Source organism: Mustela erminea, chromosome 11 (assembly GCF_009829155.1).
Source record: "Mustela erminea isolate mMusErm1 chromosome 11, mMusErm1.Pri, whole genome shotgun sequence".
In the NCBI taxonomy this organism is placed as follows: domain Eukaryota; kingdom Metazoa; phylum Chordata; class Mammalia; order Carnivora; family Mustelidae; genus Mustela; species Mustela erminea.
Window position 1 is genome coordinate 89,516,127 of NC_045624.1, and position 24,600 is coordinate 89,540,726.

Here is a 24,600-nt window from a genome sequence, read left to right on the forward strand (position 1 = left end):
GTATTTTCTTCTAGATATGCTATAACTTAGGTTTTACATTTAGAGCTAGGATCCAAGCAGTTAGTTTATTGTATAGGAAGTGAGGTATGATTACAAGTTCACTGTTTCACATATGGCTACCCAACTGTGCCAGTACCATCTGTTGAAAAGACTACCTTTTCCCTGATAAATTTGTCAAAAATCAGTTGTTCATTTAAGTGTGGGTCTATTTCTAGACTCACTATTCAATTCCATTGATCTGTTTGTCTATCTTTTTGTCTTGTTTACTATCAGTTTTTATAGTAAGTCTTCAAATCAAGTGGGGGTAATCTTTCAATTCTGTTCTCTTTTAAAACCTTTGTCTGAGCCTGGTGATGGGTATTAAAGAGGGCATGGATTGCATGGAGCAGTGGGTTATATGCAAACAATGAATCATGAAAAACTACATAAAAAACTAATGATGTACTGTATGGTGACTAACAAAAATTTAAAAAAAAAAAAGCTTTGTGTATCTAGATCCTTTGCATTTCCATATGAATTTTCAAATCAAATCTAAATAAAAGCCTGCTGGGATTCAGATTATAACCACATTGAATTCATATAGATCATAGGGAGAATGGACATCTTAACAAACACTATTAAGTCTTCCATTTCAGAGACAAGATTTATTAATTTATGTCTTTTTTCACCATTCACAAAGTTTTCTAGTTCTCTGTATGTCTTAGGAATCTTTTGTCAAATTCAACCTAAGTATTTCATATTTTTCATGCTATTAAAAATGGTATTTTTGAATTTCAATTTCCAATTGTGTTAATAGTAGAGCATATGGAAATAAAACTAATTTTTGTATATTAATCTTGTATCCTGACATCTTGCTAAACTCCTTATTATTTAAATTTTTTGTAAACTTAAAACAGAGTATCACTATCAGGATGGTTAAAAGTAACAAGACTGGGATGCCTGGGTGGCTCAGTTGGTTAAGCAGCTGCCTTCGGCTCAGGTCATGATCCCAGCATCCAGGGATCGAGTCCCACATCGGGCTCCTTGCTCAGCAGGGAGCCTGCTTCTCTCTCTGCCTCTGCCTGCCATTCTGTCTGCCTGTGCTCGCTCTCTCCCCCTCTCTCTCTCTGATAAATAAATAAAATCTTTAAAAAAAAAAAAAAGATAGAAGTAACAAGACTGTCTATTATAAGTATTGGCATGTGGAAGAAGTAGAATTTTCATACACTACCGGTAGGAATGTAAAATTTTACAACTACTTTGAAAAACACCTTGGCAATTTCTTAAAAAGTTAAGCATATGTCTACCATATGATCTAGCCATTCCACTCCTATGTATTTACCAAAGAGAAATGAAAGCATATGTCCACAGAAAGACTTATATATGAACGCTCATAGCAGTTTGATTTGTTATAGCCAAAAACTAGAAACAACCCAAATATCCATCAATAGGTTAATGGATAAACCAACTGTGGGATATCTACTAGAATACTGCTCAGAAATAGAAAGCAATGAGTTACTGATACACAAAATAACATGCATAAATCTCAAAATTAACTGACTGGAAGAAGCCACAAAAACCAATACGAACTGTTTGGATTTCATTTATATAAAATGTTCTAGAGTGCCAACTAAATCTAGAGTGACAAAAAGATCAGCAAATGCCTGAGGAAGGCTTGCCAAATGCCATGAGGAAATTTTTGGGAGTGAGAGTCATGTTCATTACCTTGATACTGGTGATGTCTCATGTCAAAACTACCAAACTATACATTTTCAGTAAGTGTAGGGTTTTTTTGCATGTCATTTAGACCTCAATTTAAAAAAATAAAATAAATATAAATATAGAATAATTGTCACCAGGGACCGGAATATACTTTTTATATCAGAATATAGGTCAAATACTGTAAAATTTGACATTTTAAGTGCACAGCTCAGCAGCTTTTCTCTATATTGATGAGGCTGTGCAACAATCACCACTATTTAATTCCAGAATATTTTCATCACCCCAAAGAGAAATCTGTAGCTGTTAGCAGTCACTCTACATTCCCTCCAGTCCTTCAAAATATACTTAATTTCTAGATGACAATGTATTTCATCAGGTCTCTGCAATTCAACCCTCAAGACCTTTCAAGTTTAAGAGATTATTTTAAGTTAATTTCAAGGGCCTGTGTAAACACTTCTACTCTTCATCATTTTCTTCTTTCTAATGAGAATCAGAACTATATTGATAAAGACATGGATAATTTCAGAGATGTTCCAATCATAAAATATCATTTTGTATATATGTGTAATTGTAACAGTGATTTCCAATTATTACTTTTGTTAAAATATTAATCCCTAAAGTAGAAACTTTATCTTCCTCTTGGCTTTCCTGTTGGCTAAGACAGAACCACAGCAGTGAATGACAAAGAGATGATGTCTTTGCAAATTTTGAATGGTACATAATCTGAAAAGCTTTAAAAATTTAAGTTAACATAATCCATCTTGAGATAATTCCACCATGAACTACATTTTCCAACAACTATTCATCATTTAATATTTTAAAAACTTTGGGTAAAGCCAATGCCTCACTGGAAGGATAATTTATACTCTACATTGAACCAACTCTGAACATTATGATTGATACTTGTGTCTGTTTTTTTTTTATTAAAAGAAGACATCACCATTTGCATTACAGCATATGTTTTTTCTAGAAAAAAATGATAGTTATAATCAGAATCTAGCAATTTTTTTACTATGGAACAGTGTCAGTGATGAAAAATATACATAATAAACCTTGGAATAATTTGTGCCTGTTTTTAATGATTCTATTATCCTGCAGGTTATTTTGGGAGCAAAGATATGAAATGTGATAAAGCAAAAAATAAAAGCTGATACTAGAATTTTTACACTCCTACATTTAGCACATACTGTGAAGAAAAGACTCAAGCGTTACTCACTGATTAAAAATGAACTTTTTAACAGACTCTTAACTGTACAGAACAAACTAATGATTACCAGAGGAGAGGTGGGAAGGGGAATGGGTTAAATAGGTGATAGAGATTAAGGAGTGTGCTTGCTGTGATGAGCAGCAGGTGATCTATGAAAGTGTTAAATCACTATATTATATACCTGAAACTAATAGAACACTGTATGTTAACTAGAACTTAAAAACTTAATTTTTTAATTTAAATAAATAAAAATTAACTTTTTATATAATATATTCCAAGCATACTAAATCACAAGTTCGGTATATGCCCAATGATGTGCCTAAGCAATGTATTCGAGGATTAAAAATTGATATTGAAGTATCATTTATAAGGAGGCTATATTTCTTTAGGAAAAAATATGGAATAAGCATTTCAAACTGACTATGTAATTCAAATATCAAAGACAGAAAAATTCAAAAACATGTAATGCATATCTTTCTGATATTATTTTCAAAGCACACCACCAAGAGTAAGTAGATGCTCGATACCTGAATTGGGTATCATCAAAGACCACTGAACCTACAAAGGTACAGAATCACTAAACATATCCACTTCAGAAATATTACCGGGTACCCAAAGAAAAGAAGAAAACCACAAAGCCTCATTAAAATGCAGGTGTTAGTTCTACACTATTCAAAATTTTGCCTGAAATATGAACTATATCATCATGGACCTTGCAGCCAGTTAACAGTCAAAACCATTAGTGTTAAACCCTTGGATGTCAAGACTGTGTTCTAAATGCTTGAAAGATGAACGAACATATGAAGAAATGAATTCAATAAATCTTCGAGGCAGAATGTCAACATAGGATTTGTCACCTAAAAAAAATAACATTTCTTCTACAGAAATGAAAATTAAGTTCACATGAAAACCTGTACCCAAGGGGCGCCTGGATGGCTCAGTGGGTTAAAGCCTTTGCCCTCAGCTCAGGTCATGGTCCCAGGGTCCTGGGATCGAGCCCCATATCGGGCTCTCTGCTTCCCCCTCTCTCTCTGCCTGCCTCTCTGCCTACTTGTGATCTCTGTCAAATAAATAAATAAAATCTTAAAAAAAAAAAAAAACAAAAAAAAAAAACCCTGTACCCAAATGTTCACAGTAGCTCTATTCATAATGACCAAAAACTAGACACAACATAAATTTCCTTCAGTCCTTGAATCATAAACTGTGGTACAACTACACAACAGTATTCCACCAAACACCGAGTAACAAACAATGGTATAAATAAAAACTTGGATAAATATCAGAACCATTATGCTAAATACAAAAAGCAGTCTCAAAAGGTTACATACTTCATAATCCCATTTATGTGACATTCTCCAAAAAATAAAACTAAACTGATGGAGAACCAATCAGTGGTTGCCAAAGTTAGGTGGGGAGGTGAGACTCTAGAGGGATAGCAGGAGGGAATTTTGGGGGTGATGAAACTTATTCTATATCTGTGCTACCAATTACATGAGTCTATGCTTGTGTTAACACTCATAGGAATGTATACCCAGAAAAAAACAGCCAATCTTATCACATGAGAATTTAAAAAATAAACTGCATTTCTAAGAAATCAACTAATTTTTCACCCATTTTGAAAAGTGTGACCATGTTGTATACAGGCAATTGTTAAATACATTTATTCAATAATATTTGTTACTGGTGATAACAAAAGCCAACAAATCAAGTGACTGAAAAATCTGTAAAAGTGTATTAGCTTTTTAATCAAAAGAGGACTTACCAAGTTCATTAAGACTCTGAGCAGCTTTTGTTATCTCTCTACTTCCCCCTTGCAGTTGTCCTTGGAGTCTCTTAGTGAGATACAAGATGCGAATTATTCTCCGAAGCAAATCACAGGCAACCTGTGCAAATATCACAATGTTCAATAAGTGTAATCAATCATGAAGTTTTATTACTATTCTGATGTGAATCTGTCCATTCTTTCCAGATGTTAAAGACTCATTTATGTCTTTTTTATGTTTTCTACCCATCAGAAACCTAAACAAATCATAAAGCTTGGAAAGCATCATTTAACAAAAAACTTCAATCTATCCCAAAAGAAGAGATTTGGAGATTGAGGTGCTGTGCAACCTGGGAACTCCTTCCCTCGGTCCTAGACCAGTTTTCTTCTCTAAGCCAGTGGTTCTCAGTCTTCATATTAAATTCAAATGTGTAGGTTCAAAAGTTCCAAGCCAATGCCATAGCCTGATCAATTAAATCAGAATCTGTAGAATTGGGAACTAAGCATCAGTATTTTTTTTTTTTTTTAATCTTCAGTGATGCCAATGTGCCAGCAAGGTTGATGACCACTGTGTTGGTGCTGCCTACCTATTGCCTCTTATTGTTTCTAGTTCTGGTTTCTCTTTTCTAGGTCCACAGGGGAGCAGACTTAAATCTTCTCCTGATTTCATTAGACCTTAAAGAGTAAGTATCCCCTACCTGAATTTTCCTAATGATTCTTTTATCACTGATAACAAACTATGAAACAGAGCTATTAAAACAAAAAGAAACTACTATATGTATGTATGTGTGTATGTACATATGTATATGTATGTGTGTGTGTGCATTTAACACTTCCTATTCTCTTTTCATCACCAGATCTAATACTGCATCTTTACCTAGCCAGAAGACTAAGACACAAAATGAAGACCCATGTATTTCAGGACACTATTATGGAAGCTGGATCCAGAGGAATTGCCTCAGGGAGAAACAAAAGAGGGGAGACTGATGGAGTAATAGATATGTAGTGACCTTTAGCATCAGGAGTGATAACAAAGAGAGACAGTCTATGCTGCTCATTACCACCATCTTTATGGCCCTAAAGCTGGTTGAGAAGAACATCTCCCATCTAAGGAGGAAAATCATAACTGGAGGCAATAAGAATTAAAAGCACCAGGAAGAGTTAAGACTCCATCTATAAACCCTTTTTTTTTTTCCTGAATGAAACACACACACACATCCAGACCCAGAACCACACTTGCACCCACATAACATACAGAGACACAAAACATAAAATTTGTTCAAAAATACAATGTTTACAAACATATATAAGACAAAGGTGACCAGTTACTAAACAGGCTTCCCTGAATGTTTTTCTGAGTAACTATAGTCTACAAGAACTTACAATGATAAAAAATGCCAACTAAGAATTTGTCCCTGAAAATTGGAAGATTTGGGCATCTTTATCTTTTAATTAAATTTTATTTATTTTCTGAATAAGTAATATAAGCACAATTCAAGATTCAAAAGAAAAAAAAGTCACCCTCATACCTCTATGTCACAAATATGCACTTACCAAAAACAGTCACTGTTATCAGTTTCTTGCTTGTCAAAACACCGTTTTTAAACAAACCATATGGAATGCAGAATCCCTAGTAATCATTCCTCTGGGATTCTAAATACATCATGAGGAGAAATACCAGATCTTACTTTAGTCTAATCACCTAGAATTGTCCTTCTAGAATTCCCCAGTACATACCCAATAAAGGATATGCCCTCAAAAATGAAATCTTTGAGCTTATTTCTAATGCTTTTATTTTTAACCACACTTAATCTGTCAGCAAGTCTTATCGACTATTCTGTTGCATAACACAACAGTTACATTATCTCTGGTCCTACAAGCATCACCTAATCCAAATCTTTACCACTTTCACCCTCACAATGTGGTGTACCAGTTAGCTTTCCAATCTCCTCCTGAAATCCACCCTGCTAGATTTATCTTCCTAGAAACACAGTTTCTAGCACTCCAACCCCCTTTTTAATAAACTTCAGCAGCTCTCTGCTGACAGATTATGTTGAATCTCTCACAACAGCATTTAATGAAATGCTTGGTCAAAAAGTCTTAGATAATCTATAAGGCATCATTTACCACCATTTCCTGATAGAGTGGCCTCCACTCTGGTCAATTTCCCTTCCTTAATTATTATTTCAGACTTTTATAACCGAATATAATACAAACATTATTCAGCACTAAAAAGAAATGAGATATCAAGCCTGGAAAAGGCATAGAGGAACCTTAAATGCATGCTACTAAGTGAAAGAAGTTAATCTGAAAAGGTTGTATATTGTATGGTTCCAAGTATCTAACATTTCTGGAAAAGGCAAAACTATGAAGAAAGGAAAAAGATAGTGGCTGCCAAAGTTTAGAGGAATGAATAGGCAGAGTACAGAGGATTTTTAAAATACTCTGTATAACACTATAATGATGGACATATGTCACCATACATTTGTCCCAAACCACTGAATGTACACCAAGAGTAATCCTTATGTAAACTATGGACTTCGGGAGATAGTGATGTGTCAATGTAAGTTCATCAAGTGTAACAGATGTACCCTTCTGAGGGGTTGGGAGAGATGGTGATTAAGGGGAAGGCCATGCATGGGTGGGGACAGGGGGTATAGGAGACACCTCCATCTTCCTCTTACTTTCACTGTGAACCAAAAACTGCTCTTAAAAATATCTTTGAAATAGATACAGATATTACAAACACAGAAAACCACATGCAAAAATTATAGCTAACTGAACCTAGAACCACCATGTAGATCGGAAGACAGAACCACGTCAGTGACTACAGAAGCCCTCCATGTATGTACCCTATCCTAGCTCTCCCATCCCAATCAAGAAACACCACTACTCTGGGTTTTGTGGTAATCACTTCCTTACTTTTATTAATGGTTTTACTACTCAAATGTATGTACCCAACTGCTATAGTTTAAATTTGCCCTTTTTTTTTTTTTTAATACATATAGGTTCCCTTATCATCTCTTACTTTTTCTTTGCAATCTGCTAAGTATACTGGACCATCTGTCCTATACAGTTTCCCACAGACTGGGTTTCACGGAGTTCATTCCAACAGTACAGCTGAACATGTTCCTCTGTCTTGCATGTTTCCTATATGTTGGCATTTGGACATACACAGACTTGCCAGACTCAGGCTTAATATTTTGGGTACTTTCCTTAGGTAGTGGTGTATGTGCAGCACATGCGTGATTTTCTCTCTTTCTGTGTCATTAGCAGTCACTGATAGTCAATGTCAAAATCCATTAAAATACAGAGATTACTCCATTTTGTCTTTATTTGCTAGCATATAAAATTTCCCCATAAAAAGAAACTTTACCTTACCTACTATTTGTTTACCTGGTGGTACTATTCATATAGAAAAGTAAAAAAAACATTTGATTCCTTTCCTTGCTTCATCAGATTTCAAAATTAAAGACTGCTTTCCTGAGATCTACAAAAGATGAACAATTAGCGGGTTTTGTTTTGTTTGGGATGTCAGTATGAACTCAGAGACTTAAACATAATAAATAAAGGATGCCACACTACTGTAGCTCTTATCTTTGCAGATGCTGACCTTATCCCTTTGTGGCCAGTGAGAGACTCTGAGGGTGATCAATTGTACCAAATGACTGAGAAAGAGGTCTCCCAGGACCTGAGACTTCCAATGCTAAAACTGGGATTGTTGGTCACCCCAAAGGCTCTTCAAGTTGCTCCTCAATCCTTTTGTCTTGACTTGTCTTGTAGTGGCTAATAGGTTCCTTGATATACAGTATAAAAATACTCCAGGATCATTTTATACATTTCATGCCCCACACCTGGAATCAAAGGTTTATCAAAGAAGCCCTAGTTTCTTTTAGATGTCAGGAGCATTTCAAGAACACATTCTGGGAACTAGGTTTGCTCATTTCTGTGACTTTTCAGCAGACATAGCTAGGAAATGTCAGAATCAAATTATCACATAAATATTCATTTGCTTTATTCCATAATATACATAAAACATTCTCAGATCCATATTATACATATACATATGTATAAAAATATATGCATATGTGATGTATATATCAAGATAAAATTAAAATACCTCATGAGTTCATACTGATATTTCCAATTAAAAATCAGGAGTACAGGGTGTTTACTTATTCTAACTTATATCTGTACTTTATTTCTTCTTCAGAGACTTCTGGCTCTGAGACATGAGAAATAACAGAATTAGAAAAATTTTAAATTATCCATTTGCTTTGCTGCACAACACACAGAAAACATTATCTCAATACAAAACCCACACTACAAACACAAATATGACAGCTGAAGATAGTTTTTAAAACATTGTTTTGCACATGCTCTCCATACATTTTTTTTTAGAGTTGAGTTTTACTTGTCAAAACATACAGCCGTTACATATTATACTTCCCTTTATATCCTTCATTTAATCTCAGCTCTAACGCTAAACACCAGTCTTACTTTGGGGTTTTTCTAGTCATTCTCGAGTGCGCTATCAGATTCCCAAGGAAAGATTCACAGGGGCAATCATCCCTGCATTCTTGTTTGTGGACGGCTGTCTCTATACTTGAACATCACTTTGGAAAGTCTACCAATTACCTATTGTTGCAAGAAAAAAACAACCCAAAACGTAGTGTTTGAACATGATTTGCTAGGTCCCACACTTCTGTAGGTAATTTTGGCAGGGTTCAAATGCCCCACATGTTGTCATTCTGCTGCACCTGGCTAACAAGAAAGTTGGTCTGGACAGTATCAGAAGGCTTCACTCCAGTATCTGGTGCCTCAGTGCTTCTGCACCTATCATCTCCACGTGGTTAGCTGGGGCTTCCTCACAGCATGGTGGTCTCAAGGCAGGTGGTCTCAAGTCCGCTTACACAGACTGTGGCTTTCCCAAAGCAGAGCCAAAGTGGCGATGCCCCCTGCAGGCAAGGCCCAGAACTAGCACAAGATCATTTCCACAGCACAGGTTCTTTGGTTTTGCTAAGGTAGTTGTTCTCTGTTTTTACAGCATTTGGGGGACATTGGCATTTTAAGTTGCTACTATCTTTCCTCTTCCTTCCTTCCTTCCTGGCACATTCACTTGTTTGGTGGATAATTATACAGCTAGCAAAATAAGGCATCATTCCAATTCTATCTATAATAAAATAGATAAAATCAACACCACATTAACTGAAAACTGAAAGGGATCCTATTAAACTATATGGTAAAAACCACATACCTATAAAACATCAACATATAGAAAAGAGAAAATGTTTTAAGGACGATTCCTTCCTTCTTTATTCAAAATTTTCTCAAACTTTCTTACTTATATGATTTCAAAGTTAAAAAACTACATTAAAAACTTTCCAGTAAAAAGCTAATATACGTGTAGGACTTAAAAAAAAAAGGAAAATGATAAAAAGTTAAAAAAATAATTTTAAAAGATAAAAATGTTATATAATAGGTATGGGATTATATCTCAACAAAGCTGTTACACTGAAAGTTAAAAAACTCATTTTCTTATATAATTTTAAAGTTAAAAAAATTTAAATACTCTCTGTAAGAAATAATAGGCTCTTCAAAATTTCTTTCTGAAAAACTCTTGAGGCAGTTCATAAGCAAACAATGTTACTAAAATGAGCTCAGATAGATGATTCTTGGGGTGATAATTAAATTCAACTCATGTATTCATGTATATAGATGAAGTCAGAAGCCTCTGCTTGGAGAAAGAAAAGGCTTCTGAAAAGAGAGTGAAATGGGGATAAAAAGCAAAAAGAATTAAATGTAAAAGTACTTTCTTCTAATTGAGAGAACAATCACAGTGATTTTATGTTCAAGGCAAAAACTTCGTAGCTCTTTCTTTCTTGCTTTCTTGTACCACATGCATTTAAATGAATTAAGAGCTCAAAGAATAAAAAGATTAAACAGGAAAATTAAAGTTTCCCCAATGTTCAAAACAGATATGACTAAACAAAGTGAATAGCATAAAAATGGTTAAAACATAATAAGCTTCAGAAGGGGCCCTAGACTTCAAAATAGTTTTAAAGGCAACGCATTTCTAAGATGAATTTCCTTCCTAAAGTAAGCCTGCATAGGAGTCAATCCAAGAAAAATTTAAATACTGAAAATAAACATACCAAAATGTCCATAGGCATATTTCTTTATTTTCCCTTCACCTCTTTCTTCCATTTTAATAATTTGGCCACAGTTACGACAGTTATCAACTTAGTTGTTCCTCTAGTATAATATTCTTTAAAATAAGGGTGTAGAAAATCAGCACAAAATTTAATAACAATAATAAAAGTAAAAAGTGTTTATTTAAACACAAACAATTCTGACTTCTCACGCTTATATAACCATAAAAAATAAAAACATTCATAAAAGACAAGATCACAGCTTCACAGAATTTTAGAGCTGGAAGGGAATTCACCAATTCACTCCAAACTTTCATTGTAAAAAAAATATACCACCACCACCACCACAAAAATGGTAATTTGGTGTGGTGAAGGATGAGTTAACTAACCTTATTTTGGTAATCATCTCACAATATATACACATATCAAATCATCATGTTATACATTTTAAGCTTATACAATGTTATACATCAGTTATATCTCAATAAAGTTGGGGGGAGGGGAAGATATTCAAGTTCCTTCACTACCATGCAGGTAGAGTGATGAGGAATAGCAGTCAGGCCTCAGAAGTCTTAGACCAGTGTACTTCATGGGTACTTACAAAACTGGACTTGTTTCTCCTTTTTTTTTTTTTTTTTTTTTTTTAATTTAACCTAGGACAAGCTTCTGGGAAACAGGAATTATATGGTCTACCTTTTGTATATAGTCCACAGAATCAAAAGCAAAGAATAGTAAACTTAGAGAAAGAATTATCATTTCATAGTCAAAATGCTGCTGCACACTGGCTTTATGAACTCAAGCAAATAACTTTCAGAATCCAGGGTTACTTATCCATAGAATGATGAGATATGCAACTTCTAAACATTATTATAAAAGTCAAATGATTCAGAATACTTGAAATTTTCATTCATTATAAAGTCCTGCATAAACATGAAATTTCCCTTATTGCTAATAATTAGCTAAAATTAGCTAAAAGAGGCAAAAATAAACAGGTTCTTAAAACTTACTGTCAGAGGAGTATATTGAACAAAGGGGGAAAAAAAGAAATGCATGATTCTGACAGGTTTAAGATCTGGAGCTGAAAGCAAAGAAGTGAACTAAAATTAAAATTCTAGTTGAAAAATCAAATTTTAATTTTCTATCTAAAATTAAACATAAATCTACCATCCTTGCGTGTTAGTTTATTCTTTCATAAAAAAAAAAAAAATCCCCTGAACATAATACCATGATTTTGAGTACAAAATGAGAACGTTATCCTAAAAAAGCAGCATCTAAATCCCAACTTAACTATGAGGAGGTATTGTTTTAATGTGGATTTCAGCATAAAAGAAAGACATTAACTTTTAGGAGAGAACTTTTATAATGTTCTGGGCACTTGTAGTACCCATACTCCTCAGGAAAGTAGCTTGGGCAGGTCCTTCCACATGGTTCACCAAACTTCATGTCATAGAGGACCTTGAGGCCTTAGCCACAACTCATTAGATTGGGGAACAATGCTAGGTCAAAGGAAACCATACCAAGTCTGTCATTGACATGACATGACATTGTGCATGACATTGACTTGCAAAAGAACTGCCAAAAACCGTTACTGGCAGGGAAGTGGCAATAAGCAGAAACCTTGAAACAAAAGCAGCAAGAGTGAGAAGAAACAATAAGCAAGTGAAAAGGAGCATGAGCGTTTACCCACTGTGGCAGAAAGAAAAAGCAGCAGATAGAGATGCAAACACACAGAGCCTGAGTCACAGAGAAGCGTGAATGTTGGTATGCTATTACAGGCAAGCAATGTCTTACTGTGCACGCGTGTCACACTGTTTCAGGATTCCTTTGGCTGTTAGGACAGGTTCCCATGTATCCTCACTGCTTCACATGCTCCTAAAGTAGCTATCCCTGAAATAACCTGAAAGTATCTCTTCTCTATCTGAAAAAGACTAAGACATACACACTCTTCTCACATGCTGTATTTCTCAAGTTGTTATAGGAGGGATGTGTAAGTACATTAAAAAAATTTTTTTAGAAGGAAAAAATGAAACCAGATGGGATCTGGAGGGAGACAAAACACAAGAGACTCTTAATCTCACAAAACAAACTGAGGGTTGCAGCGGGGGGAGGGTAGGGAGAGGGTGGTTGGATTACGGACATTGGGGAAAGTATGTGCTATGGTGAGTTCTGTGAAGTGTGTAAGCCTGACAATTCACAGACCTGTACCCCTGGGACTAATAATACATTATATGTTAATTTTAAAAATTAAAAAAAAATTTTTAGTACACCATGTATGTTTTGTTCAGAAACATGTATTACATTTTTAGAAAGAATATTAAAACTGAGACACAGATTAAGGAAAAGATCATTTTATTCATTTCTTAAACATTTAACTATCTGGTATATAATGCTATGCCAAGGCTAGAGATTCAAATATTAACAATACATGATCACAGCCCTTAAGTACCTCAGTCTTATAAGAGCATAAAGAAGGTAAAAACTATGCAGAAAGTACTATAATGGAAGTATCTACAGTACTCTAAAGGAACCAAAAAATGAAAAAGAAATATTCTGCTTTGCCAGAAGGAAGGGCAAGAGAGGCCCTCACAAAAGAATTGACAGATCAGTTAGAGTCTATTGAATGACAAGAACATTCTGAGTTATACTAAAAAAGAAAATGTGCAAAGAAAATGTGAGAATTTCTAGCAAAAGGCAAAGTTGATAAAGGCAAGCAGAAGCCATATCATGAAGGGGCTTACATGCCATAGTGAGGACTTGACCCTTCATTCTCCTTTTTGTTAAGAAACTGTAATACTTTTAAGTATTTTTTACTTAATTTAATTTAAATATTTTTAAATATTTAATTTAATTTATTTAATTAAATTAATTAAAAATAGACCTTCCCTATGACCCTGCAATTGCACTACTGGGTATTTACCCCAAAGATACAGATGTAGTGAAAAGAAGGGCCATCTGTACCCCAATGTTTATAACAGCAATGGCCATGGTTGCCAAACTGAAAAAAACCAAGATGCCCTTCAACGAATGAATGGATAAGGAAGATGTGGTCCACATACACTATGGAGTATTATATCTCTATCAGAAATGAAGAATACCCTATTTTTGTATCAACATGGAAGAGATTATGCTGAGTGAAATAAGTCAAGCGGAGAGAGTCAATTATCATATGGTTTCACTTATTTGTGGAGCATAACAAATCACATGGAGGACATGGGGAGATGGAGAGGAGAAGGGAGTTGAGGGAAATTGGAAGGGGAGGTGAACTGTGAGAGACTATGGACTCTGGAAAACAACCTGAGAGTCTTGAAGGGGTGGGGGGTGGGAGGTTGGGAGAACAAGGTGGTGGGTATTCGGGAGGCAAGTATTACATGGAGTACTGGGTGTGGTGCAAAAACAATGAATACTGTTATGATGAAAATAAATTAAAAAAAAAAAGAAATTATGAAACAAGTAACTTCACTGTTTCTTAAAATAAAAAAGAAAACAAAAAAAAAAAAAAGAAAACACACACACAAAAATAAAAACTAGGTTAAAATTAATTATTATAAATTAATGATTTATTAATTATTATAAATGTTATTATTTTATAAATTAAAATTATAAAATTTTATTATAAATTTATAATTTGTAAATTATTATAAATTTTAAATTAAAAAGTAATTTAATTAAAATTAAAAATTTAATTTAATTTAATTTAAATATTTTTTAAGTATTAAGCATTTGTTTTATAAAAAAGATAAGACATGTGAGTCTTCTATTTTCAGTATGGCACTAGATTGTTAGCTTATCACTGAAAACAACTAAAAAAATGTTGTAGGACATGTAAAAATGTCTGAAAAGCATCAAAGAAGTGATAAAACATATAGAAATACCAAGCTAAAAGTGAAGTACAGGAGAATCCAGAAAGAAAAGAAGCAAATCCACCTGTAATCTGAGAATACTGGCTAATCTTGGAAAACTACAACCTACATCTTAACAGCCAAGATCAAGGCCAAATGGAGCAGATAGTTAAAACTGATTAAATTTAATGTTGTTCTTAGACTGATAGTAATCTCTGATACCACGAAGAAACAAAATCAATCTTAAGGACTCAGATATTCTAGAAAACAGCTTCTCGGGGTGCTTGGGTGGCTCAGTGGGTTAAAGCCTCTGCCTTCGGCTCAGGTCATGATCCCAGGGTCCGGAGATCAAGCCCCACATCGGGCTCTCTGCTCCACAGGGAGCCTGCTTCCTCCTCTCTCTCTCTCTACCTGCCTCTCTGCCTACTTGTGATCTCTGTCTGTCAAATAAATAAATAAAATCTTTAAAAAAAAAAAGTTAATAAATAAATAAATAAATAAATAAATAAAAATTAAAAATAGCTTCTCCCCAAAAAAAAAAAAAAAAATGTCCAGCACACAGCAAAAGATAATCAGGCACCCAAAGAAATTGAACTCCATTAGACAAAACAGGCCAAACATACTACAAAAAGAAACATAACTACAAACACAAATAATACTGTACCTTCCAGAGTCAGATAACAGAAAACCTCCACAGAATATATACAAAGAAGTGAAAGTCAGAACACAGGACACAGGACAGATCATACAGCATTTCAGGAAAATAAAAATCGAATTTTTAAAAATAAAATAAACATTACCAAAATTTAGCAAAATAATAATAGACTAGTTTAATCACAGACTGTAATTGGCTAAAGAAAGAATGAAATGAAATACAATCAGGAAAAAGTCCAGGAAAGACAAAAAAAAAAAAAAAAAACATACATTAAGGAAACGTCAGTAAATGGCTTGGATGACAAAGAAAGTTGAGCATACATTTATTAGACTCTAAAGACAAAGGAGAGAGACAATGATGTATATTTGAAGAAATTATGGTTTACAAATGATGAAAGAGATAAACTCGCAGATGGAAAAAGAAAAACTAATTACACTTGAGATGAATAAAAAGGAACCACATTCTGAAACTGAAGGGAATCGAAAAGAAGAGAAAATCCTAAAAAAAAGCCAGAAGAAAATTACCGATTACCTTTAAAAAAATCCAGGTCAGAATCAAAGCTTTTCAACGACTAAAACAGAAGGCAGAACATAATGGGATGATATATTCCAAGTGAAGAAAATAAAACAATAAAGAAAGGAAGGAAGGAAATAGATCAAAAACCAACTTTTAAAATGAGCAAAAATCTGAATAAGAGATGATATACAAATGGCTAATAGACATTTAACAGTCTATTTCTTGGTTTGTCTCTCCTTTTCCCTTTGCTCTTTTGTTTTGTTTCTGGAATTCCACATATGAATGAAATCATATGCTATTTGTCTTTCTCTGATTAACTTCACTTAGCATCATATTCTCTAGATCCATCTAAGTTGTTGCAAATGGTAAGAGTTCATTCTTTTTGTGGCTGAATAACATTCCATTGTATTATATATACCACATCTTCTTTGCCCATTCATCAATTGATGGGCACTTGGGTTGCTTCCATATCCTGGCTATTGTAAATAATGGTGCTATAAATATAGGGGTGCAGGTATCCCTCTGAATTAGTGTTTTTGTATTCTTTGGGTTAATACCCAGTAATGCGACAGCTAGATGATAGGGTTAATTCTATTTTTAACTTCTTGAGGAACATACATACTGTTTTCCACAGTGGCAGCACCAGTTTGCATTTCCACCAGCAATGATGGTTACCAGAGGGGAGGTAAGTGGAGGATGGGTTAGACAGATGATGGGAATTAAGGAGTACACTTATTGTGATGAGTACCTAGTGATACATGGAATTGCTGAATCACTGTATTGTACACCTGAAACTAGTAACACACTGTAAAAAAAGAAAATGAGTTTTTAAAATGGCCAATAGGTACAATAAAATATGCTCAAATCTTTAGTTATTACGGAAATTCAAATTAAAACTACCATTAAGCGGGTGCCTGGGTGGCTCAGTTGGTTAAGACTCTGCCTTCAACTCAGGTCATGATCCCAGGGTCCTGAGATTGAGCCCTGCACTGGGCTCCCTGCTTAGCGGGAAGTCTGCTTCACCTTCTCTTTCTGCTCCTCCCAACCCCCACCTGTTCATGCTCTCTCTCTCTCTCTCAAATGAATAAAATCTTTAAAAAATAAATTTTAAAAATTAAAAAGAAAATAAAACAACCCAGAAGTACTACTTCTTAGCCAATAAGAAGGCTATATTAAGGGGCGCCTGGGTGTCTCAGTGGGTTAAAGCCTCTACCTTCGGCTCAGGTCATGATCTCAGGGTCCTGGGATCGAGCCCTGCATCGGGCTCTCTGCTCAGTGGGGAGCCTGCTTCCTTCTCTCTCTCTACCAGCCTCTCTGCCTACTTGTGATATTTGTCTGTCAAATAAATAAATAAAATCTTAAAAAAAAAAGAAGGCTATATTAAAAAGAAGAGAGGTATTGTAAGAAATAAACTAACTTTCATACATTGCTGATAGGAATGGAAAATGGTACAGCTGCTTTGGAAAACAGTCCGGCATTTCTCAAAGTTTCTTTTTTCCAGAGATTGATAAATAATTAACATATAACATCGTCTAAGTTTAAGGTTGTATGCATATTAATTTGATACATCAAAATAGTACACAAGTAGCATACAACCTTGCATATCCTCCAGTAAACACCCAAGATAACTGAAAACAATACGTCCACACAAAAGCTTAGACAAAAATGTTCATAACAGTTCCTACTCATCATAGGCCAAAGTAGAAATAACCCAAATGTCCATCAAGTGCTGGGAAAACAAACCAGATGGATAAACAAAAATGTGGTATATCCATACAATATTATTTATTCTTAAAAAGAAATGAAGTATTGAAACATATTACAACAAGGATGAACCTTGAAAGCATTATGCCAAGTGAAAGAAGCCAGAAAAAAATGCCACATAATGTATGATCCATTTACTTGAAATGTCCAGGATAGGCAATGCCACCGGGACAAATAGCAGATTAGAGAGGGGTAAAGGGGAGTAACTACTAGTGGGAATAAAGTTTCTTCTTGGGGTAATGAAAATGTTTTGACATTAGATGTGCTAGTTGCGCGACCTTGTGAAAATAGTAAAAACCACTCACTTTGCACTTAAAATACACTTTAAAGTGGTGAATTTTGTAGCATGTGACTTACAACTCCATTTTAAAAACTGAGAGCAACTTTTACTTCTAACATGATGGAATGATAGGCTGGATTTACACTCCCATCTTCTTCTTCTTTTTTTGAGATTAAACTTTTTTTTCCTTCATTTTATTTTATTTTATTTCTTTTCAGTATTCCAGAATTCATTGCATGGAGCACTGGGTATGGTGCATAAATACACCCCCATCTTAAACAACTAGAAAACTGCACAAAGTACATGAAATCATTTTCAGACACTCAACAACAGATAGCACAGGACTGTGATCCCTGGAAGAAAAGGAAGAAAATGAACTTGGGGCACCTGACTGGCTCAGTCAGTGCAGCATGCCACTCTTGATCTTAGGGTTGTGGGTGAGAGTCCCATGTTGAGATTACTTAAAAATAAAATCTTTAAAAAAAGAAAAGCAAGAAAATGAACTTAACTATCCTAGTATACTGCTAGGAGACAATTTCCAGGTGCCAGCAAAGGGAAAGGGGAGGGAAATAGAACATGACAGTCTCTCCACAGTGAGGAAAGAGAGATCAGACTTCAGAAGAAACAAAAAAAGCTAGTTTACGCACACAGAACTGGACGGAAAGTAAGTACCAATCTGTACATGTGTAAGAGAAAATGCAGGGAAAGAATTACTGAAACAAATCACAAAGCTCACAGTATAAAGACCTAGCAATAAACATTTAGGACTAAACTATAAATTAGCCCTAAACCAAAGTCTGCTCTGGACCTGCACTAACAAAGAATTAAAACCAGTCCTCATTTATAGGCATATGAATAAATAAAATCATAAAGCCCGTAACAAGAAGAAAGGTCAATCAACAAAACAGACCTAGAAATAATGAAGACTGGAATACTAAGATATCTATTATAAATTATTCTATGTGCTCAAGAAGTATATTATAGAAAGGAAAGATACAAAAAGATAAAATATTAGGGATGAAAAATGCATTATGTAAAAATCAAAAACATACAGGATGGAAGTAACAGCAGATAAGACACTTAACAAAAATAGGTCAGTAAACTTAGAAATATTTCAGGTATATTATAGACCAAAACATATGACATAAGACAATACAGAATATCTTCATGAGCTCAGGATAGAGAAAGTTCTCTTAAACAAGACAAAAAAACAAAAATAAAACAAAACACCAACCCTAACAGAAAAAATGGCAAATTTCACTTCTGTTCATCTAGATATTATAAAGAAAGAGAAAAAACAAGCACAAAGGGATATTTGAAACTCACAATAGAGGACTTGTCTCAGGTATTCAGTCTCTTTAGTAATTAGGACACTGAAAAACAAAACTGAAACCATCGCACACCCAAAATATTGGCAAAAAAAACCAAGAAGTCTGACAACCCTAAATGTTGGCAATGATACAAACTAATGCCAACTCATATGCTGCTGGTACGCATGACATACCTCTTAGGGAAAATAATTTGGTATTACATAATAAAGCCAAAGATCAGAAATTCAATAACCTTAGCACACCCATTCTTGGGATATACCTAGGCCAACAAACATATGAAAAGATGCTCCATATCATTCATCGTAGCAGAAATACAAGTCAAAACCACTGTGAGGGGACGCCTGGGTGGCTCAGTTGGTTAAGCAGCTGCCTTCGGCTCAGGTCATGATCCCAGCGTCCTGGGATCGAGTCCCACATCGGGCTCCTTGCTCAGCAGGGAGCCTGCTTCTCCCTCTGCCTCTGCCTGCCATTCTGTCTGCCTGTGCTCGTTCTCTCCCCCTCTCTCCCTCTGATAAATAAATAAAATCTTTAAAAAAAAAAAAAAAAAAAAAAAAAAAACCACTGTGAGATACCTCCTCACGCCCATTAGTGGGCCAGTATCCAAAGAACAGAAAATACCAAGTGTTGATGAAGATGCAGAAAAGCTGGAGAACTCAGGCCCTACTGATGGGGACACAAACTGTGCAGCCACTACTGGAAACAGGATGGAGGATCCACAAGAAATGACAAATAGAATTACCATATAGTCAGGGTATCTCTCCGAAGCAATTCAAAGCAGAATGGATCTCAAGAGATACTTGCACATCCGTGTTCACTGCCGCATTCTTCATAATTGCCAAGAGGTGGAAGCAACCCTAATGTCTATCAATGGATTAATGAATAAAGAAAATGGGGCCTACACATACATACATACATACTATACAGTCTTAAAGAAGAAGGAAATGCTGTCATGTGCTAAAACACAGATGAACCTCAAGGATATTATATTAAATGATATAAGCTAAAAGGACAAATACTCTAAGTTCTGCTCCTATAAACAGCTAAACTGGTCAAAACCATAGAAACAGAAAGTAGAATGGTAGGCTCTAAAAGTGAAGACAGGAGAAAGAAAAATTCATATTTAAGGCATTTAGAGTTTCAGTTTTAAAAGAGGGTAAAGTTCTGGAGATCTGTTACACTACAATGTTCACATACTTAGCAGTGTACTTAAAAATGATTAACAAGGTAAATTTCAAATTCCTCTTCAATGAGAAATTTTAAATTTCTCTTCAATGTTAAAAAAAAAAATCAATGTGACTGAGCATAAAAAAAAAAAAAATAACTTCTGCTATGTCCATCACAAAAAGTTGCTCACAGGGGCGCCTGGGTGGCTCAGTGGTTAAGCCACTGCCTTCGGCTCGGGTCATGATCCCAGGGTCGTGGGATCGAGCCCCGCATCGGGCTCTCTGCTCAGCGGGGAGCCTGCTTCCTCCTCTCTCTCTCTGCCTGCCTCTCTGCCTACTTACGATCTCTGTCTGTCAAATAAATAAATAAAATCTTTTAAAAAATAAATAAATAAATAAATAAATAAATAAAAATTAAAAAAAAAGTTGCTCACAGCATCAATTCTAGTCAATTCTCCTACATTCAAATTTTGGTGTACAGTATTACTATTCAGTGAAAGAAATCAGGAAGTCTAGCAGTTAATTAATCCTACTTCTTCCAGCAGAAAGCATCAGAATGGGTCTAGAACTTTCCACTACCCGCAGAGAAGAAAGACACTTTCAGAAATGGCAATGGCTCCTTGAAAAAACAAAGCCAGTTTGAAAGGATTCCAAATGATTATACTGATAGCTTGAGCATCAACAGGAGTACAGTAACTAGGGGCACCTAGTTACCCTAGTGGGTTAGGCAGGTTAAGCGTCCAACTCTCAATTTCAGCTTAGGTCATGATCTGAAGATCCTGGGATCAAGTTCCATACTGGGCAGGAGTGTGCTTGAGGAGTCCATCTCCCTCCATCCCTTGCCCCACTCATGGGTGTGTTCTCTCTAAAATAAAATAAACAGGAATTCCTGGGTGGCTCAGTCAGTTAAGCATCTGCTTTCAGCTCAGGTCATGATCCCAGGATCATGGAACTGAGCCTTACATCAGACTCCCTGCTCTGCAGGGACCTTGCTTCTCGCTCTTCCTCCTGCTCCCCCTGCTTGTGCTCTCTCTCTCTCCCCATCTCTGTCAAATAAATAAATAAAATCTTTAATAAATAAATATTCAATAAAAAAATAAAAATAAAACGTAACATTAATTGGAAGATATGGAGTCTACGAAAGACTGCAAGTACAAATTGATATTCAAAAGAGAAAAGAATAATCTGAAGTAGACAAAGATGGTCACAGGAAGACAAGCAGAACAGTACAATACTTCATTGATTTAATAAATGTTAATACAGATATATCAGTATTTCATTTCTTCTTCATCCTGTCAGGATGGTTAAAATTAACAACACAAGAAATAAGAGGTATTGGCAAGAAGGCAAAGAAAGAGGAACCCTCTTGTACTGTTGGTGGGAATGCAAACTGGTACAGCCACTGTGGAGAACAGTATGGAGATTCCTTAAAATGTTAAGAATAGAAATACTCTATGATCCAGCAATTGTACTACTAGGTATTTAACCAAAGGATACAAAAATACAGATTCAAAGGGATACATGCATCCCAATATTTATAACAGCATTATCAACAATAGCCAAACTATGGACAAAGCCCAAATGTCCATCATAAAGAAGACCTGGGGTATGTGTGTATACACACACACAAACACACACACACAATGCAATATTACTCCGCCATCAAAAAGAATGAATTCTTACCTTTTGCAATGACATGGATGGAGCTAGAGTGTATTATGCTTAGTGAAATAAGTCAGTCAGAGAAAGACAAGTCCATATGCTCTCACTCAAATGTGGAAGTTAGGAAAGAAAACAGATGAACATATGGAAAGGGGAGAAAGAAAAAAAAAAGAGAGAGAAACAAGCCATAAGAGACTCTTAACAATAGAAAACAGAGGGTTGACAGAGGGAGGTGGGTGGGGAATGAGCTAGTTCGGTGATGGGTATTAAGGAGGGCACTTATAGTAAGCATTGGGTGTTTTATATAATGAAGAATCACTGAATTCTACTACAGAAACTAATACTGAATCATATGTTAACTAAAATTTAAATTAAAAAATAGTTTTAGAAAATCTATCAAATTTATGATTTTGTTTCAATGTTTAAAAGAATTTGGTTAAGTAAGTTAGTAACCAGTTTTTAAATGCCTGGGGCAATAGAATTTCTTATAAGTTTTGAAATTACTTGCATAAAGAGTCCATAAACATTTAAAGAGGTAATGATTACTTAATGTTAATGAATTACTGTTTAATAAATCTAATAGACAAACTAGAAATTTCTAAAATATAAGTGATGAGGGATGCCTGACTGGCTGAGTCAGCAGAGCACATGACTCCTGATCTCAGGGTTCTAAGTTGAAGTCCCACATTGGGTATAGAGATCACTTAAAATCTTAAAAAATATATTTAATAAAATATAGGTAATGTGTATTCTCCATTCAAGAATGCTCCCCAGATACTAAAAACTCTATCAAAAATATTCACATTGAAGTAAAAGATGGAAGTGCAATGTGTAACATAAAACCTGTGTTATAGACCAAACCAAAACCCTTCCAACTCATAGAAGCATTAAACACTTCTTTTCTGTTAGGTTCTTAAAAGATTTTGTGCTTGTATTTAACGTTTCAAGGTCTTTTAGCAACTGAAAAGTCACAGTACTGCAAGAAAATACACAAAAAGAATCAAAAGATGGTAATGTTAATTCTAGCTAAAGATAGCAAATATGATATAAATGAATATAAAAACACTTTTTCTAGACAGAGTTCTAACTTACTTATAAAAGTTAAAGATATAAATTCAAACCAAAAAAAGTAACTATAATTTATATATAGCTTAATAAAAAGCTTGAATAAGATATAAAGAAGCAATATTGGGAAAGACAAATATACAGTTACAGACCAAATTTGGAAAGTTAGAGGCAGGAAATTGAGAAAATTTAGTTGTACACTTAGTTGAATTATAGCTCAATAAAGCTATTTAAAAAAAAAAACAGGTCTGAGGGAAGGTACTGAGAAAGTTGGAAAAATCAGGGGAGATATAAAAAAGAAAATGGGCCATAAGGGTTTAGGGTTTCAGAGGTTAATGTGTGGTCATGGGAGTAGATGGCTCAGGTAGAGTTCAGATGAAGATCATAACTGGAGTTAAGAAAGTCAAAGAATAGTGAGGACAGAATGATAGGTGGGTTAGTATGGGTACTAAAGCCAGAAACTGTAAAGACTTTCACTGTAAAGATAACTGAGCCAGGTTTGTCTTTAGTGAAGAAGGAAGCTGACAGATACATGTAATAAGTAAGAAGGACAAGGGGAAATGGCTTGAATTAATCCTTTTAATGTACACTTTTATTGCCATTCTCTGGATATGCCCTGCAAGCCTTCACCTCATGCCTTTGTCATATTCTTCCTTCTGTCTATAATACCTTACTCTCATCTTAGCCTACCCAAATTCTACCTATCCTTTAAAACCCTTATCAATTGCATTCATTCTTAAAGATTTATTTCAAAGCTGTCAAGAGCCTACTTCTTTAAGCTTCTCTCCTTTCTTAAGCATTAAATACTTCATAAATAATCCAATTGCATATAATTCCTCTCTTCTGTGAATACTTATTATTTTCATAATTATGTAATCAGTATTTTATTAGGTCATTTTATACACTTATCGTACTTCCTTTAACCATGACGTAAACTTTTTGAAAACAAGTACTATCTTACCCATCTTTGTATTCCCTACAATAACACAACAGCTCTTGTAGTAGATGTTCCAATGGCTTACTAAGAAAATCAGAGCTGCTTAGTTATCAATTCCCTCATTCTCTTATCTACATTCTTTAACTTCAAACAATATCAGCATTAAGTCATACTATGCCTACTAAGAATATGAAAAGAAAACTTAATTTAAAAAATCTACAGGGCAGGGGCACCTGGGTGGCTCAGTGGGTTAAAATCTCTGCCTACGGCTCAGGTCATGATCCCAGGGTCCTGGGATCGGGCCCCGCCTCGGGCTCTCTGCTCATCAGGGAGCGTGCTTCCTCCTTTCTCTCTGTCTGCCTCTCTGCCTACTTGTGATCTCTATCAAATAAATAAATAAAATCTTTAAAAAAAAAAAACAAAACCTACAGGGCATCTGGGTGGCTCAGGTGGTTAAGCATCTGCCTTCTGCTCAGGTCATGACTCCAGGGTCCTGGGATTGAGTCCCACATCCGGCTTCCTGCTCAGCGGGGAGTCTACTTCTCCCTCTCCCTCTGCCACTCTCC

At 35.1% G+C, this 24,600-nt stretch overlaps 1 protein-coding gene across 3 annotated transcripts in view; it reads right to left on the reverse strand.

Annotated features, from left to right (window-relative positions):
* COG5 (component of oligomeric golgi complex 5) overlaps positions 1 to 24,600 on the reverse strand; it is a 293,532-nt gene that overhangs the window by 248,685 nt on the left and 20,247 nt on the right. For all 3 annotated transcript variants that reach the window (XM_032304091.1, XM_032304089.1, XM_032304090.1), the window contains exon 6: positions 4,671 to 4,791. In XM_032304091.1, the coding sequence (XP_032159982.1) occupies positions 4,671 to 4,791 (121 nt within the window). The remainder of the gene's footprint in view (positions 1 to 4,670; positions 4,792 to 24,600) is intronic.